This window comes from Bubalus kerabau, chromosome 1 (assembly GCF_029407905.1).
Source record: "Bubalus kerabau isolate K-KA32 ecotype Philippines breed swamp buffalo chromosome 1, PCC_UOA_SB_1v2, whole genome shotgun sequence".
NCBI classification, from domain to species: Eukaryota; Metazoa; Chordata; class Mammalia; order Artiodactyla; family Bovidae; genus Bubalus; species Bubalus kerabau.
The window spans coordinates 130290648-130309851 of NC_073624.1; the positions used below are offsets into that span (position 1 = coordinate 130290648).

At 49.3% G+C, this 19204-nt stretch overlaps 1 protein-coding gene across 2 annotated transcripts in view; it reads left to right on the plus strand.

The window, feature by feature from the left end:
• SLC35F3 (solute carrier family 35 member F3) overlaps positions 1-19204 on the plus strand; it is a 427635-nt gene that overhangs the window by 288608 nt on the left and 119823 nt on the right. The window contains exon 1 of one of the 2 annotated variants that reach the window (XM_055588444.1): positions 3607-3947. The exons of the other annotated variant lie outside the window; for it this stretch is intronic. Within the exon in view, the coding sequence (XP_055444419.1) occupies positions 3872-3947 (76 nt within the window). The 5' untranslated portion in view covers positions 3607-3871. Of the gene's footprint in view, positions 1-3606; positions 3948-19204 lie in introns of those variants that run through there. 2 annotated transcript variants of the gene reach the window in all.

A 19204-nucleotide genomic window follows, 5' to 3' on the forward strand; every position in this document is an offset into this window, starting at 1 on the left:
AACTGTGGAAAATTCTGAAAGAGATGGGAATACCAGACCACCTGACCTGCCTCTTGAGAAACCTATATGCAGGTCAGGAAGCAACAGTTAGAACTGGACATGGAACAACAGACTGGTTCCAAATAGGGAAAGGAGTACTTCAAGGCTGTGTATTGTCACCCTGCTTATTTAACTTATATGCAGAGTACATCATGAGAAATGGTGGGCTGGAGGAAGCACAAGCTGGAATCAAGATTGCCGGGAGAAATATCAATAACCTCAGATATGCAGATGACACCACCCTTATGGCAGAAAGTGAACTAAAGAGCCTCTTGATGAAAGTGAAAGAGGAGAGTGAAAAAGTTGGCTTAAAGTGCAACATTCAGAAAATGAAGATCATGGCATCCAGTCCCATCACTTCATCGGAAATAGATGGGGAAACAATGGAAACAGTGAGAGACTTTATTTTGGGGGGCTCCAAAATCACTGCAGATGGTGACTGCAGCCATGAAATTCAAAGACACTTACTCCTTGGAAGGAAAGTTATGACCAACCTAGATAGCATATTCAAAAGCAGAGACATTACTTTGTCAACAAAGGTCCGTCTAATCAAGGCTATGGTTTTCCAATAGTCATGAATGGATGTGAGAGTTGGACTATAAAGAAAGTTGAGTGCCGAAGAATTGATGCTTTTGAACTGTGGTGTTGGAGAAGACTCTTGAGAATCCCTTGGACTGCAAGGAGATCCAACCAACCAGTCCATCCTGAAGGAGATCAGTCCTGGGTGTTCATTGGAAGGTCTGATGCTAAAGCTGAAACTCCAATACTTTGGCCACCTGATGCAAAGAGCTGACTCACTTGAAAAGACCCTGATGCTGGGAAAGATTGAGGGCAGGAGGAGAAGGGGACGACAGAGGGTGAGATGGTTGGATGGCATGACTGACTCAATGCACATGAGTTTGGGTAAACTCCAGGAGTTGGTGTTGGACAGGGAGGCCTGGCATGCTGCAGTCCATGGGGTCGCAAAGAGTTGGACACGACTGAGCAACTGAACTGAATTATATATTTGAGTTACACTTAAGATTGCAATAAATAGAAAATATATACCTAAAAGGGCTTCCCAGGTGGCATTAGGGGTAAAGAACCTGCTTGCCAGTACAGAAGACATAAGAGATGTAGGTTCAATCCCTGCATCATGAAAGATTCCCTGGAGAAGGGCATGGCAACCCACTCCAGTATTTTTACCTGGAGAATCCCATGGACAGAGGACCCTGGTGGGCTACCATCCATAGGATCACAAAGAGTTGGACACAAATGAAGCAACTTCGTGCGCACACATGCACAGATAAGTAAAAAATCAGCTAGGCAGATACTTATTGGACATATTGGTTGTGACCTGTGCAGCAAAATGAGTTTGGCAATCCAGACAAGCATGAGCACGATGAGCTCTTCTAAAACCACAGTCAAATGAAAGGAAATGGATTACAGATTACTGTGTCTCCTACCTCAACTGGAATAGTTACATGGAATTTTTACATTTTATAACATAAGAAAATAGCATAGCAGTTGTAGGTGTAGGCTTTTGATTTGTTCAGAGTTGCTCAAGGGAAAAAATGGAGACACTGATGTAGAGAATGGATTTGTGGACACAGTGGGGAAAGTGTGGGACAAATGGAGAATGTATTGACATAGATACAGTACCATATGTCAAATAGATGGCTGGTGAGAATTTGCTCTCTAACACGGGGAGCCAAGCCTGATGCTCTATGATGACCTGGGGGACGGGGGATGCAGGGAGGGAAGGGACGCTCAAGAGGGAGAGGATATGTATATAAAGGCTGATTCAAGTTGTTGTATGGCAGAAACCAATATAACATTGTAAAGCAATTTTCCTCCATTGAAGAATAAATAGAAAAATAAATAAATCCCTGCTCAGCTGGTTTCTATATTACCTGGGACATTTTAGTTCATTTCTCTTAGCCTCAGTTTCCCCATTTGTAAAATGAAGTAACAACAATTTTGCAGAGCTTTTGTGAGTAGAAAATGAAGTGATTTATGTAAAACACTTAGCACAGTACTTGATACATAGTGCTCATAAAATGGGTAAGTTATGATGTGATGTTTATTTTATTTAGTTATTGTGTATATGGCAAAAGTTGACTGATGAAACAACACGCGGGAATATTATGCTGTAAGGTCTTCTTTAATAGATGAGTTTTTTTTGAGTTTTTGGTTTACTTTTTGTTTGTGCTTAATTTTTACAAAGAAGGGGATGGTTTATTGCCTTACTGCGTTGTCATCTCTAGGGTCCTGGGGACAAGGTCTGAGTAAGAGGCCACAGTGCGAAGGCTACCACTAGAGGGCCTTTCCTTTGCTAGAGCAATGAGGCAGCGACCCTGGGAAGCCCTGGCTTTCTGGAGACCCAGCAGTCATGCTGTTCTTTTCGGGAGTTCTAGAGAGCAAGCGAATAACAGGAACCCTACAAAAGCAACTGGTAGGAGCCACTTCCACCAGAGATCTGGGAGCATGCAGGTGGATGTCACCAGAGACACCTGGTAGGTTCCAGGCTAGGGAAACCGGATTGCTGTAAGACCCCTCTCCACCTCTGCCATGCCACTGAATTACCCTTATGGGGGATAAAAATGACATCATAGAGTGGAACATCCACTTTGTGACAGGAAACCAGGTAGAGTGGGAGGTAAGGGCTTAACAGTAACAACAAAACCCACCTGGAATCAGTACGGAGCCTTCAGATTCCCAGTGGAGACAGACCAAAACCGATGGCTGGGCCTGCGTGAATGAGATGCCCATAAAGCCCTTAGAGTTCCTGGACCACACAAGTCCTGTGCATCCTTTCCACAAGGATGATGGCTGGGCGCCTGTGATGATGCACTATTATAAGATAAACGTCCTGGGGACCGGGTAGTCACCCAGGGATCGCCCAGCCAGTGATGCAAGAGGTATGTCATTGCTTTTAATCAAGCATCATTGGCCAGTAGCTACAGGTGGGTCAGAGTAGGAGCGGTGAGACCAGGGCTTGCAGAGGCAAAAGCTGCAGCAGAAACCTAGGATCTGGGCCGAAATGAAGCTTTCCCTGCTTCCCAGGCAGTCGGACTTCTCAGAACTGGGGCACCAGGGCAGGGGCAGAAGTCCCAAGCCTTTGTTTTCTTGTGGTAGCCTTGCTTCTCTTGACTTGGCACCGTCCTTAAAAGGAAAAATAGCTGTCCAGGGGATCAGGCAGAATAACGTGCCCCCAGACTTCCAAAGAAGTTAATGCCAGCCTGAGAAAGCTTTGCTTTTTTCTGACTCCTCTCGTAAACCAATACTTCAGGATTTTGCGCAGGGAGGAGGCTAACTCCCCAGCCGAAGTCAGTAGCTCCCTGTTTAAACTTGTGAACCTCTGAGGCTAAGTTCTCAGGGCCTCGCCCCCCGTGCGCTGGTCTCAGCAAAGGACAGGGGCTGCCGGGGAGCTGCGGGCCGGCCCCCCGCCCCGACCGGAGGCAACCCTCAGGGCCGAGCTCCGAGGGAGGAAGCCGGCTGCGGGGCTGGGCGGGCGGCCCGGGGCGGGGGCGGAGCAGGTGAGCCCACGGGGTGGGAGCGGGGAGTGCACTTGTACGTGACGTTGGAGTTTGCGGCAACCTCGGAGCGGGAGGCTGTGCGCGCGGGTGCGGAGTGGGTGCGCGGCCGGCGACGATGCGCTCCGCGGAGCGGCCGCCGCAGTGAGCCCTGCGCGGCGACGGGAGCCCGGCCGGCGGCCCCGGGAGGCAGGGCCGGGGCGGCCAGCAGCTCGCGCTCCTCCCCGGAGGAGGCCAACGGGCCCGCGAGGCGCGCTCCAGCCGGCCCCAGGATGTAGGCGATCGGCGGCGGCGCTCCTGCAGGCTGACGGCTCATCATGAAGAAGCACTCGGCCCGGGTGGCCCCGCTCAGCGCCTGCAACAGTCCGGTCCTGACCCTCACCAAAGTGGAAGGTAACGGACCGGGTCGGCGGGGCTTGGAGCGGGGATCCTCGCACCCTGTTACCTATGCCCCTGGGGCAGCGCCGCGCGCCTCCGGAGGTGGCGGCTCGGTCGCCTGGCTGCCACGAGAGGCTGAGGGGAGAGAGTCGCGGGCTGCCCACCCGGCTGCCTCCTGTCCCGCACTTCAGATCCTTCGAGGCCTGTCCGGAGTCCCCTGGGTTGGGAGCGTCACCCCACCTCACCCCATCCCGCCCCCAGGCAGACCAGAGGCATAGCTCAGAGAAGGCTGGCTGCCGCAGGCGGAGACATCCCGCCCAGCGCTCTGAGCCTTCCCCAGCCCACAAGCCAAGCGATACCCCGCTCCGTGGCAGGGCCAGCAGGTGAGCGAAAAGCCACCAGCAGCCTGGAAAACGTTTCTTTCCCCGTACTCAGGGGATCTGAGGCAGAGACCCATAGCGGCTCCGGAGAGCAACCTTACTCAGACCCAGCGGGCACTCGGCTGGAGTAAAGAGGACCTTGCCTTTTTATGGGGAAAGGAGGAAAAGCAGAGGGAGACAGCCTCAGCCCCCAACTCCTCCTCCCAGGAGGCCGAGGTGAACTGGCTGAGACTCCTTAGGCCAGGTAGAGGGCTGCGAAGGGACCGTCAGTGGGTTGAGGAAAGCAGACCCCCTGTTCTAGATTAAGGATCCCAGTGAGAACCTGGCTTCTGCTATTTCCCTGTGACTGGAGCTTGGAGCTGGGACCTCTATGTGATGGTTTCTGAGGATCCTGTATTCCCTCCCGAGCTCTCGTTTGTTACAAGGAGAGAGGGAATCTGAGAGGGAGAGGAGGCTGGCAGGGCACCTACCTGCCAGTAGTCATCCTGGTACCGTTTCCCCCATACTAGAGAGGAGGCCTCTGAGGCCCAGAAGGGTGGATGGACTTGTCCAAGATCTACAATGGTAGGTGGAGAAGCAGAAATGGAATCTCAGCTGTTGGAACCAAAAGCCATGCTTTTCAGAACATCACTTTGCACTAACCTGCAACTCAACAATTTCTTATATTCTATATATTTCTTAATACTTAACTATTTCTCCTTTCCTACCTTTAGAAGATTGTTGGGATTTTTTGTTTGTTTGTTTTTTCCTGCACATGGCTGTCTCTCCCTTCCCCCATCCCAATTTTAGTAAAGACTTGGTATGAGTGACCCACACCTGAATTTAGTGCCTGTGCTACCTCTGGGGTGGGGGTGGGGGGAGTGAACATGTTAGTCGTGCAATCATGTCCTACTCTTTTAGACCCAATGGCCTGTAGCCCGCCAGACTCCTCTGTCCATAGGATTCTCCAGGCAAGAATACTGGAGTGGGTAGCCATTCACCATTGCATATTCAGGTCTTCCTGAGGATCTTGCCCAGAGGTATAAGTAAGTTGGGGAGGGAAAGAGTTGGATATTTGTGTCCCTTGGGGAAGCTGGAAGTGTCTTCTTGTTCGTGGGGTCTTCATGGGAAGTACCTCTGTCTTCACTGATGAAGTCAAATTGGTCGGCCCTGCTCTTTAGTTATGGGGTACCTCCCCCAGGCAGCCCCCAGCCCACCTTGGACAGGACACCTCCCAGGGGGCACGCGGAACCAGGCTGGGCATGAATGGCGAGGCCTCCAGAGCTGGGCACTGTGACCTCAGAGGTACTTCAGAGGGCAAAGGTGACTAGCCAGGCCCAGGCCCCCCCTCTAGCCAGGCCTAGGGTTGGCCTCCAAGGAGTGAAAACGGGGATTCCCTCCCCCAAGTCCCTTAGGGCTGCCACCAGGTGAGCCTTGAGCCTACTCTTCACATGGATCCCCTAGCAGAGCCCAGGTTTGCTTTCTTAATTAACATTTGCACATAAATGTCTGTGGATAATGGGAAGTATATTAAACTAAGAATTGGGCAGCTCAGGGGATTAGACTCCCCCCTTGCAGTGTATAAATCATAAACACTGAGCCTCAGTTTCCTCGATTATAGAACAGAACTAACAATCTACCTCAGGGGACTTTGGGAAATGAATGCATTCAGGTCAGTAGGTAGGTAGGTGACAATACCTGGCTGGCACATGCCTGGCACACAGTAGGTGCTTAATAAATGTCTGGCAATCCTCCGGTCACAGACTGTCTCACACCTTTGGTGAACCTTCTTGCTGCTCTCAAAAAGAGTACATGTGTGGGGTATCTAGATGTTTTGGGAAGTATCCGGAAGCATCTGCAGAGTTCCAGTGATACTAGAAGACCTCCAGTTGCCTTTTTGTATAGGATACCTGTGTGTGTGTCAGAAAAAGTCTGCAGGGCAGAGCTAATTAAACCTGCCATGGGTATGCCTAGACTCTCATGTAGCTCTTTCTGTCTGTCTGCTTCTCTTCCCTTGGTATTTGTGTTCAACTTGGCTTGGGTCTATTTTTTGAAACCATTTGCATCTTGTGTGCTTGTTTTGGAAGTGTTGAATCATTTTGTTTTGCCTTGGATGCACAGGATAAGGTGGTCCCCCTACTGTGGCTGTCTCTGTGTGGATGGCAGACAGGCTCCAGTGATGGAAGGCAGTTAGCAAAGAATATTTATTAGCTTGTGTGGTATGTCTTCTAAGGGGAGGCAAGAAAGCCCCAGCATGTGGTACATATAAAACCAAAATAGAAAATACAACTCTTAGTGGAACTGAAGCACAGGATGGTGGACAAGATGACTTCATTTACTCAACAAATACCTCCTCTGATCCTGCTCTGTGTCCCTGGAAGTGCAAATAGGAGCAATGAAACTTCATTCTTTGAAGGAAGTTTCAGCTTAGTGGGAAAGAGACCCATACAAATGAATAGGTAATCCAGTACGAGGTAGTAAATTCTGGTTTAGAACTGAGGACAGACAATTGCAGGGACACTGATAACTGGATAATCTGAGGAGGGGGAGGGGAAGGATTCCTGAGAAGGAGGAAGAGGCCTTCCTGAGGAGGAGGAGAAGGGGGAGGCCTTCCTGAGGAGGAAGAGGAGGCCTTCCTGAGGAGGAGGAGGGGGAGGAGGAGGAGGCCTTCCTGAGGAGGAGGAGGAGGAGAAGGGGGAGGCTTTCCTGAGGAGGAGAAGGGGGAGGAGAAGGGGGAGGAGGAGGGGGAGGAGGCTTTCCTGAGGAGGAAGAGGAGGCCTTCCTGAGGAGGAAGAGGGTGAGGAGGAGGGGGAGGAGGGGGAGGGGGAAGAGGAGGCTTTCCTGAGGAGGAAGAGGGGAGGAGGAGGAGGCCTTCCTGAGGAGGAGGAGGGGGAGGAGGAGGAGGGTTTCCTGAGGAGGAGGAGGGAGAGGAGGAGGAGGAGAAGGGGGAGGCCTTCCTGAGGAGGAGGAGGGGGAGGAGGAGGGGGAGGAGGAGGGGGAGGAGGAGGAGGAGGCCTTCCTAAGGATGGGGAAGAGGACTTCCTGAGGAGAAGGGGGAGGAGGAGGGGGAGGAGGCCTTCCTGAAGAGGAGGAAGAGGCCTTCCTGAGGAGGAGGAGGAGGGGGAGGAGGTGGAGGCCTTCCTGAGGAGGAAGAAAAGAAGGAGAGGGAGGCCTTTCTGAGGAGGGGGAAGAGGCCTTCCTGAGGAGGAGGAGGAGGCCTTCCTGAGGAGGGGGAGGGGGAAGAGGAAGCCTTCCTGGGAAAGAGGATGAGGAGGAGGAGGTCTGCCTGAGGAGGAGGAGGAGGAGGCCTTCCTGAGGGGGAGATTTTTCTGTGGAGGAAGCCTTCTGAGGTAGAGTCCTTGCAATTGAAGTGAGAAAACCTGTCAGGCAGGGAGGGAGGGGAGGCTGGTTCAGGCAGAGGGAAGGGTAAGTGCACAGGTCCTGCCAGAAAGCATGAGAAGGGGACTGCGCCTGGGCTCTGGGAGGAGTTGCGTCTTGAAAAGGGACTTCAGCCAGGTTGATGGCATCTCTCCTGTCTGACGGCACACCTTGTTTTTTTTCATCTTCCTTTCCTGGCGTTCCCCCTGGACCCAGACACTGAATATTGATCAGTAACGCATCTTTACTTGGATCGTCTGTATTCACAACCAAACTAATTCATGTTCAATAAAATTGCATTCAGTAGGAATTAATGGCTGAGAACAGGACAATAAACTCCCCCAGGAGGCCGCCATGGCCTGTGGACTGGGTTTGGGGCCCACCTATCCTGCTGAAGCAAGTGACTTTGGCTTGATGATTAAAGCTCTCTGGGAATCAGTTCTTTCGAATGGAAATGAGGGTGATGATCCGTCTCCAGTAATAATGAGAGTAATAGTTTCCTGCTAATGAGTGTTATGATAGGTTGCAGGTACTTTGCTTGGGGAGATGGCTACATAATCTCTTTGCCTTCTAAAGGAAGGAAGCATTATTACTGCACTTTACAGACGAGGAAACTGAGGCATCAGGGATTCACTCATAGAAGCTGTGCAATGAGAAATCAAGGGTACTGTCAATTCCCTGGTAGTCCAGTGGTTAAGAATCCATGCTTCCCCCGCAGAAGACCTGGGTTCAATCCCTGGTCAGGGAACTGAGATCCTGTAAGCTGCAGCATGGCCAATAAAAAATTTTAGATAAAATTCTATTAGAAAAAAAAGGAAGAAGCAAGGGTGCCAGGCTACACAGGCGTATTTGCCTGGCACTTTGTAAGTGCTCAGTGCCTATCGCCTCCCGTCACAGTGTGACTTGGAGGTCTGGACCACTGCTATGGCTCATAGGGCCCACTACTCTTGCTATTACTACTGCCTCTGCTTCAGGGCCGTCAGCCTGTCTCAGCCTCCCCCAGCCTTGATCTGGCTCCTTTGTTTATTCATTTATGACTGTGTTAGGTGTTTCTTGCAGACCGGGGCTTCTTGCTGTGGTGTGTTGCCCCAAGGCATGTGGGATCCTAGTTCTCCAACCAGGGATCGAACCCATGTCTCCTGCATTGGAAGGTGGATTCTTAACCTCTAGACCACGAGGGAAGTCCCTCTGTTTTTTGTTTTTTAAAAGATGGTTTCGTTTATTTTACTTTTTGGCTGTGCTGAGTCTTTGTTGATTCTAAGGTTTTTTCCTAGTTGCGATATGCAGGCTTCTCTTTGCGGTGACTTCTCTGGTTGTGGAGCCTGGGCTTTAGGGCATGTGGCTTCAGTGGGCTCTGGAGCCCAGGCTTAATAGTTGTGGTGCACGGGCCTTGTTACTCCATGGCACGTGTGATCTTCCCAGATCAGGGATCGAACCCGTGTCTCCCGCATTGGCAAGCTGACTTTTTATCACCGAGCCCCCAGGGAAGCCACCTCCTTTGTTTTTATTAAAGGAATAAGACTGTTATTCGGGGACGTGCAGCCCTGAGGGTCAACCTTAGAAACCTCTTGCCTTGAGAAGTGTACTGCCAAAGGGTTCCCACGCCAAAAATGTTTCCTAGGTTGCATCGCTCTAGGCCTAAAACCTCAAGGACAAAAATCACTCCTGTATTGATCCAGTGTGTTACCTAATATGTGCAAGAGAGGGAACCACATATTACTGGAGATGCTAAGAGGAGCCAGTTATAATTCTTGACCCAAACAAGTGAGAAATGTCACAAAGAAATATTGCATGTTGGAAGGTAATTTTTTTTTTTTTGGTCAGGCCCACTGCATGTGGGATCTTAGTTCCTCCACTGGGGATGGAGCCTGGGCCCTCTACATTGGAAGTAGAAAGTCTTAACCACTGGACTGCCAGGGAAATCCCTGAAGCTCACTTTTAGCTGGGACACAGATAGCCACTCTTGTCACTCTTACCCTTGCTTTGTCAAAATGACATAATCTAACAGGACACTATTTCCTGCTGAGCCTGATGTGGTCTCAGAACCCTTCTCATCACTGAACTCCAGGTGATGATTATGTTTCCTTTCAAACTGGTCTTCTGGGAGCGTGATCGCAGCATCATGGTAGAGGCCACGCCTCTGCCCTCTGGTGTCATCGTGTGCTATGCTTAGTTGCTCAGTTAGGTCCAACTCTTTGCAACCCCCATGGACTGTAGCCTGCCAGGCTCCTCTGTCCATGGGGGTTCTCCAGGCAAGAATACTGGAGTGGGTTGCCATGCCCCTCCTCCAGGGAATCTTCCTAACCCAGGGTCTGATCCCAGGTCTCCTGCATTACAGGCAGATTCTTTACTGTCTGAGCCACCAGGGAAGCCTAAGAATACTAGAGTGGGTTGCCATGCCCTCCTACAGGGGATCTTCCCAACCCAGGGATCAAACCCAGGTCTCCTGCATTGCAGGCAGATTCTTTACCATATGAGCCACTAATGAAACCCTGGTGTCATAGGGGAAAGGTAAGAACATGGGCTTCCAGGCAGGGTGGCCCTGCAGACCAAGATGCAGAGTTAGGAGAGGGTAGCATTTGGCAGAGACCTGTGGGCATCTGGTGGGGACAGAGCTTACGTTATTTAAAGAAGTCAGGGGAAGAAGGTCCAAGGTCAAGGCTGGCCACAGGCAAACTTGGAGGGCCTCTCGAATTCTGGGCCTGGGAGAGTAGATTGAAACTAGTAGGAAGAGGGAGGTGTGGAAGAAGAGAAGGGAGACACCGTCTGAGTCTGGGGTACATGGCTATGATGTTCAGAATGAACCATGAAGGTGATTTCACCAATCACAATAAATATTTATAAAGGAATTAGAGTAGAATCAAAAACAGTCAAGTATATCACAGACAGAGTTGAAGTTGGAGGGCAGAAAAGGGAGTCATCCAAGAGGACTCTAAAGATGAAGATGCTTTAAATTCCCTGGCAGTCCAGTGGTTAGGACCCTGCACTTCCACTTCAGAGGCACAGGTTCAATCCCTGGTCAGGAAACTATGATCCTGCAAGTTGAGTGACATGGCTCCCCCTAAAAAAGTTAAATAAAAATAAAGATTAAGATGTCATTGGCAGTCACAGCTAGGGAGACAGGGGACGCATCACATTTAGACAAGATGAGAGTGAGGCCTTGGCAGTGCCTTTGAGTGCAGGTGTTTGCGTGTAGGAGGCGAGAAGCTGGGAGAAAGAGGTGGTGAAGGCCGAGTGACAAATCAGGTTGGAGATGGCAGGGATGAACGGGCTGGCCCAGAAGCCTGCTGGCCACAGACATTGGGAAGATGGAGAGGCAGAACCCAGATCAAAGGGCATCATGGAAATCCCAGGAAGAAAACTAAGGATGAGAAATTGTGCTGCAGTATCAAATAGGGCCAAAGGAAGCAGATTTTGTTTTGTGTTTTGACCTCACTGTTCAGTTTGTGGAACTAAAACACTCGCCTTTGACAGTGAGAACAGAGTCCTAACCTCTGGACCCCACGACATAGTTTTATAGAAACAATTTTGCTGGTCCACAAACCAGATTGCAAGGGGTGAATGTTTGGCAAAGGAGAAGAAAAGCAGAGGCCAGTAAAGGTGTTGGTCAGTAAGAGAGGTGAGGGGAGTTAGGTTCTCTTTAAGGGGAAGGGGAGAGATGTGGGGAGATCTGGTCAAAGTGTTAGTCATTCACTTGTGTCCGACTCTTTGCAATGCCATGGACTGACAATAACCCGCCAGGCTCCTTTGTCCATGAAATTCTCGAGGCAAGAATACTGGAGTGGGTAGCCATTCCCTTCTGCAGGGCATCTTCCCAGGCCAGGGATCGAACCTGCATCTCCTGGTTGGCAAGCAGATTTGTTATCACCGAGTTACCTGGGAATCCCTAGGGAGAGCTGATGTTTCTGTAAATTGGAGGAAGGAGTCTAGTGCCGGGGCAGGTCTGGAGTTGCCCCAGGAGAGTGTGATTGAGGCAGCAGAGACCGGAGGCAGAGGGGCTTGGGAGGACAGACCAGGCCAGAGAAGGGATGGTTAGCCTGGCGAAAAGGGAAGAGATGAGATCAAAGACCTCAGAAATGTCGGCTGCTGGGGAGGGAAGCCGAGGACCTGAGCTGATGACTTGGGTCTTCTCTGTAATGTACGAAGTGGCACCATCTGCCAGAAATGATGGATGGAGATGAAGGCTCGCAGAGGTGAGGAAGGGTTTGGAGGAGCTGTGTGGGCTGTGTGGGAGAGCCCAGGAGAGATATAACTCTTAAAAGCCTTTTTGGCAAGTGATCCATTCTCACTGGTTAAGACACCATGTCACTGAAGTGGAGTGTGGAGAAAGAATGCCCTGTGGGCACAGGATGCTGACATTTCATGTCCTGCTTCCCTACTAGCTAATTCTCACCTCCTGAAACCTGGGCTTCTCTTTTCTGAAAAGAAAGGGGATTAAAGTAGAGCTTCCATGGCTGTTTCAGCAGAAAGAGTCTATGAGTCGAGTAAGTAGCTTACTCATTAGCAGGGACTGGTTTATCTAATGAAATCTCTTTACTATCAGAGAGCAAGACTGAGGGAACAAGACCCAGGGCAAGTCAGAAATTTGACCTGTGTGTGTGTGTGTGTGCACGCGTGCACACACGTGTGTATAAGTGTGGATGTGTGTGTGTGTGTGCATGTGTCTTCATAGAGGAAGTAGTGCGTGCATGCTCAGTCCTGTCTGACTGTTTTGTGACCCCATGGACTGTAGCCCGCCAGGCTCCTCTGTCATGGAGTTCTCCAGGCAAGAAGACTGGTGTGGGTTGTCATTTCCTCCTCCAGGAGATCTTTCTGACCCAGGGATCGAACCCGAGTCACTTGTGCCTCCTGAACTGGCACAAGAATGGGGGTACAGAAGGAGGTCTAGAAAGACCCCAAAGAGGAGTGTGCAAATTTCCAGCTTTGCCTGGAGCTGGCCTGGATGTTTCCACATCAAAGCCTCTCTGCCTGGGATGCGCTCAGCCCATCACCCTCAGCCCAGGCAGAGGGGTGGAGCGAAGCCAAGGAGGACTTTTGATACCTTAAGCTGACCGCACTTGGGTCCTTAAACAAGCACCCTCAGTCCTGCCTTAGAAATGGACGTTATATGACTCTGCTGAGAACCAGATGTTCTAGAAGACAGTGCTCTTTGTGCATCAAGATGAGTTGTGTAACCGCCTAGGCCACCAGTTAAAACATCGCCCTGTCTCTCTGCTCCCCTTCGGAGGGGGAGACTCCATGTACCCCTTCTTTCCTGGGGGGCTGTGCTGCACACAGTCTGTCTCCCTGTGAGGCACGACAGCCTGACTCCCACCACACAGACTTGAGAGAAGAGGAGTGTGTACATAAGCTGGTGTTTGTGTGTGGGTCCCAGCAGTGCAGGAATATCCCCCGATCTTTCTGGGGTGAGTGCCTGCTGTGAACAGAGGTATGATGTGCCTGGGCAGGCGGTGGAACCCTGGAGGCTAACAGGCCACGACTGGCAGGTGCGGGGATTAAAACTGATCCCTTCCAGCCCAGGTGTCTTCAGACCACAGATCCAAACAGGCCCTTGCTCCCCTCCCAAGGTGGCCTCTTCCTCCCCCAAGGCGCTAAGGGCATTATCTCAAGCTTACCCGTATCCACTCACCTTCTCAGAAGTCATGTTTGCTTTGAGCTGTGAACATTCCAGAATTGTTTTAAATCCACTGCAAGGGACAGTGTGGTTTGGATATTGGGAGTTATTTGGGGATCTCTAAGGATGCGAGGAGCGGGGCGGAGAGGCCAGTACTAGTGTGTGTTCTCGGAGGTGGTGATGATGGCTGGGGAGCGGGCCAGATTTGGGGCTGATTCCGACTAGCGCTGCAGCCAGGTGGAACTTCAGTGAACTTCCTTCTGCCAACCGGCTCCACCCCCTTTTAAAAAGCAGCCTTCCTTCACCTCCCAGTTCTGTATCCACACCAAGGAAATTATTTTGTTTTTTAAAAACAACTTTGCAGCTGCCATGTTGTCATCTATCTCTGCATGTTAATCTCCAGGAATTACAGCAACTGCTAAGTCGCTTCAGTCATGCCCGACTCAGTGCGACCCCATAGACGGCAGCCCACCAGGCTCCCCCGTCCCTGGGATTCTCCAGGCAAGAACACTGGAGTGCGTTGCCATTTCCTTCTCCAACACGTGAAATTGAAGTCTCTCAGTCATGTCCGACCCTCAGTGACCCCATGGACTGCAGCCTACCAGGCTCCTCCGCCCATAGGATTTTCCAGGCAAGAGTACTGGAGTGGGGTGCCATTGCCTTCTCCGAATTACAGCAAATGCTTAAGCAATTCAGAGAAGTACCTGGTATTTCTAATGTAGTCATTCATGGCAGTTATTTTTTTCTTTTTTTTTAAAACAAATCTTGTATTTTACAGTTGTTGTTGTTTAGTCGCTAAGTCATGTCTGACGCTTTTGCGACCCTATGGACTATAGCCTGCCAGGCTTCTCTCCAGGGATTTTTCAGGCAAGAACACTGGAGTGGGTTGCCATTTCCTTCTCCAGGAGACCTTCCCAACCCAGGGATCAAACACATGTCTCCTGCATTGCAGGTGGATTTTTTACCACTGACCCACCAGGGATGCCCTATTTTAGAATAGTTTAGATTTACAGAAAAGTTGTAGAAATAGTACAGAGAGTTCTTAAATGCTTCACGTCCAATTTCTTCTATTATTAACATCTTCTATTAGTATGGTACATTTATCACAATTAATGAAGCAACATTGATGCATTATTATTAAACAAAATTCATATTTATTCAGATTTCTTTGGTTCTTACCCACCATCTTTTTCTGTTCTAGGATGCTGTCTAGCATGCCATATCACATGCCTCTTCAGTCTTCTCTTGGTTACTGTATGGCAGCATTTCTTCTAAGAGGTTATCACAATAAATACTCATCCACAGCTTGTCACCACTTCCTGCACAGTGACAACTCTCGGTCTGTGCCTCACACCTTCACACACACAGTGCACTCCCCGCTGTAACACCCTCAGGCCAGTCTGCTCAGGCTGCCATGACAAAGTACCACCGCCCGGATGACTTAATAGACTATTTTCTCACTGTTCTTCAGGCTGGAAGTCCAAGATCAGTTTTAGTTCAGTCGCTCAGTTGTATCCAACTCTTTGTGACCCCATGGACCACAGCACACCAGGCCTCCCTGTCCATCACCAACTCCCGGAGTCTACCCAAACCCATATCCATTGAGTTGGTCATGCCATCCAACCATCTCATCCTCCATTGTCCCCTTCTCCTCCTGCCCTCAATCTTTCCCAGCATCAGGGTCTTTTCAAATGAGTCAGCTCTTTGCATCAGGTGGCCAAAGTATTGGAGTTTCAGCTTCAACATCAGTCCTTCCAATGAACACCCAGGACTAATCTCCTTTATGATGGACTGGTTGGATCTCCTTGCAGTCCAAGGGACTGTCAAGAGTCTTCTCCAACACCACAGTTCAAAAGCATCAATTCTTCGGCACTCAGCTTTCTTTATAGTCCAACTCTCACATCCATACATGACCACTGGAAAAACCATAGCCTTGACTAGACGGACCTTTGTTGACAAAGTAATGTCTCTGCTTTTATGCTGTCTAGGTTGGTAATAACTTTCCTTCCAAGGAGTAAATGTCTTTTAATTTCATGGCTGCAATCACCAAGATCAAGCTGTATGCAAAGTTGGCTTCTGGTGGAGGTGCTCTTCCTGGCTTATAGACAGCCACTTCTTTGCTGTGTCCTCATGCAGCTCCTCTCTACGTGCACAGGAAGAGCTCCCTGCTGTCTCTCTTCCCATAAGGCCACCAACCCTATCAGATCAGGGCCCCACCCTTATGACCTTAGAGGCTTCAACTACAAATGCAGCCGTTGGAGGTTACAGTCTTAATGTATAAACTGAAGGAGGACATAGGCATTCAGCTCACAAAAAGTCTTCATTTCATGTTGGTGAACCCCAACCCAGAGTTCCATACACACTCAGGATGCTCCAAATGTAAAAATAGAGTCTGTCCTTTTGAAAACTTAAAGCCCCTCTTTAGTGATCGGCAGATGTGACCAGGGTGGTCAGCACCAGTCACTTCCAAAGAGAAGAATAAGGTTGCTGTACATTCCTCTGGATGCTTTGGGGTCAGATGGATGCTTGGAACTGCATTCAGCCCCTCACTACTCTGTGACCTTGGGAGACGAACTGTGAGACCCTCAGCTGTCCCACAAAGGAAGAATAGTCATATTTTGCCAACATTAAGGCAAGTTTTGAAAAAAGCTGTGTACTCTCCTGGCAGAGAACATACACGCTGTATGTTTAACTGTCACTTGGGGAATTCCCTGGGGGTCCAGTGGTTAGGACTTCATGTTTCCACTGCCAAGGGCCTGGGTTCAATTCCCTGGTTGGGGAACTAAGATCCTGCAAGCAGTGCAGTGGCATGACCATGCAGTCTAAAAAAAATTTTAAAAATAAAAAAAAACCTCATCACTTGCCCTTTGCTTCCCCATGCCCTCTTCTTCTCCCTTACTCAGGGTCAGCTTTAATTATCTGTGGAGTCCATCTTTCCCGGGGCCCATTGCCAGACATTAATGTGACTGAGCCTTCATCATGCATGAATAATGGGAATATTTTCTGACCCAAGGGCCAGGAATACAAACAGAAGTTTGACAAGTGCAGGTGGGCATCATCCGTCAGGATATGTGACATCAGGATTGCTTTGGGGACACCCAGGGCCTGGGGTGGCCTTACACATATGGCAGCCTTTTCTTCCCTTCCCATGAAACCACGTCTTAAATGAAACAGTCACACATAAATTCACTGAGCAAGTATTTAATGAGCAGATGAGGTAAACAAAAGCTTTCTTCCAAGCTCCTGATTTTATAAAAGCTGTTTCATTGGGTGACCAGGCCCTGAAAGAATATATGCGTCAGTGATCAGCAAATGGGGAAATCGCTCATCAAGCCCTCTTCCCTGGGCAATCCAGAAAAGAAAAGGGTGGGGGCTCTGTTCCCAGAGCAGCCATCAACTGTGTCTTGTGTGGGTCAATTTGGAAACATTGACCCATCTATAACGTGGATACCGTAAACCCCAACACTTGGACGGACAAGCTCCCCTAGGAAAGGGTGTGTGTCTGCCTTATGCCTCACAGCTAGCTAGCAGCAGCTAAGTCGCTTCAGTCATGTCTGACTCTGTGCAACCCCATAGACAGCAGCCCACCAGGCTCCCCTGTCCCTGGGATTCTCCAGGCAAGAACACTGGAGTGAGTTGCCATTTCCTTCTCCAATGCATGAAAGTGAAAAGTGAAAAGGAAGTCGCTGAGTTGTGTCTGACTCTTCGCAACCCCATGGACTGCAGCCCACCAGGCTGCTCCATCCATGGGACTTTCCAGGCAAGAGTACTAGAGTGGGGTGTCATTGCCTTCTCCGATGCCTCACAGTACGTGTCAATAAATTGGCTAAAACTTTAGGCCATCTAAGAGAAACAAAAACATATCTGTAAAGACTTAAAGTAAGTCCCCAACATACAAACAAGTTCTGTTCTGAGAACACGTTCTTAAGTCTGATTTTTGCCTAAGTCCAACAAAGCCCAGGTACCCAACTAACACAATCTGCTATGTTGTACTGTACTGTAATAGGCTTATAATACTTTTCACACAATACATAAAAACAAACAAAAAATAAAACATTTTAAATTTATAGTACAGTACCCTGAAAAGCACAGTAGTACAATATGACAGCTGGCATACAGGGTCTGGCATCAAGTGAACAGGCAAGAAGAGGTACTGCCTGGAGGAGGGAGTGGAGATGGGAGATGGCAGAGCTGAAAGATCATCAGCAATAGGAGACGGAGGGCAAGCTGCAATGTCTCTCACTCCTGGCACTGATGGAACGCACGTTCACATCTTTGAAAGTTTACAACTTGCGGGTTCATGTGTAGGGGACTTACTGTATATATGAGTGTTCATAGCAGCGTTATTCACAGTAGCCAAAGAACTAGAAACTGTACCCTTGTCCATCAACTGATAACTGGATAAGCAAAATTTAGACTAGCCATTTGCCCTACTATCCAGTTATAAAAAGAATGAACTCCCTGACGCATGCCGTGAGTGCCATGGAGGAACCTCAAATACATTATGCTGAGTAAAAAGTCAGGTGCAAAAGTCGACAAATTTATATGAAAAAACCAGAATAGGCAAATCTGTAGTGATAGAAGATTTGTGGTTGCTTGGGATGGGGGCAGGGGGCTGGGGAGTGACTTCAGAGCACTCATGAGGACCCATTTTGAGATCATGGAAGTGTTCTAAGACTGGATGGGGTGATAGATTCACAATTCTGTAGATTTACTAAGAATCATGAATTGCACTTCTGAAACAAGTGAATTTTGCAGTTAGGAAAATTAGTTCTCAAAAAAAAAGCTTTGAAAAATTAACCGTGTAGGTCTTACTGATGGAGGTGTCATGGGGCGGTCTCTTCTCCTGTTCTCTTCAGGATGATAACCCCTCCACTTCCAGGAGGCTGGGACCAGGCCAGCCCATGGATTATCCTTGAGTCCAGCTCTGAGTCCTTTATCCTTAAGACAGTGACTCTTGCACTTTTAAGTGCAGAACTTTCTGCCTACTTCTTCAGAGAAAGAGTCAACAAGGGTCTGCTTTTTCTGCTGCTGCTGCTAAGTTGCTTCAGTCGTGTCCGACTCTGTGAGACCCCATAGATGGCAGCCCACCAGGCTCCACTGTCCCTGGGATTCTCCAGGCAAGAACACTGGAGTGGGTTGCCATTTCCTTCTCCAGTGCATGAAAGTGAAAAGTGAAAGTGAAGTCACTCAGTCGTGTCCGACTCTTAGCGACCCCATGGACTGCAGCCTACCAGGCTCCTCCGTCCATGGGATTTTCCAGGCAAGAGTACTGGAGTGGGGTACCATTGCCTTCTCCACTGCTTTTTCTAGGGGACCTCAAAAAAGAAATATTTGTGTTCTGTCTCTCTCTTTTTTGGCTGTGCTGGGTCTTTGTTACAGCACGTGGACATTTCTCTAGTTGTAGAACACGAACTCTAGAGCCCGCGGGCTCAGTAGTTGTCAAGCGGAAGGCCAGTGGGATCTTAGTTCCCTGACCAGGGATTGAACCCACATCCCCTACATTGGAAGGTGGATTCTTAACCACTGGACCACTAGAGAAGTCACCATTTGTGTTCTCTCAGAGGCTTGGAAGAGCCAGTTTATGGGAATTTGAATTTGAAGTGAGTGATTTTCCAATTATTCTTGCTTTCTTGTTGGAGAAATGACTTTCACTAACTAAACCTTAAAGGCCCTCAATTCATAATTTTCTCAGCAAAAAAACAATGGACGCCTCATGGGACAGAGGACTTGCCTGGCTCCCAGAATGAGTTAGCCACTGGACCAGACCTCCAAGAGTTTCCTCCTGCTAAGTAGGGACACAGCCTCTAGTTACTGCTTGACTGAAGAGTACAAATTTTTCTAGATCCCTTGTAAGAGAGAAGTATCAGATGTGATTTTGCAGGTAGGACTAATATATGGTTCCAGCAAATTGCGTGACA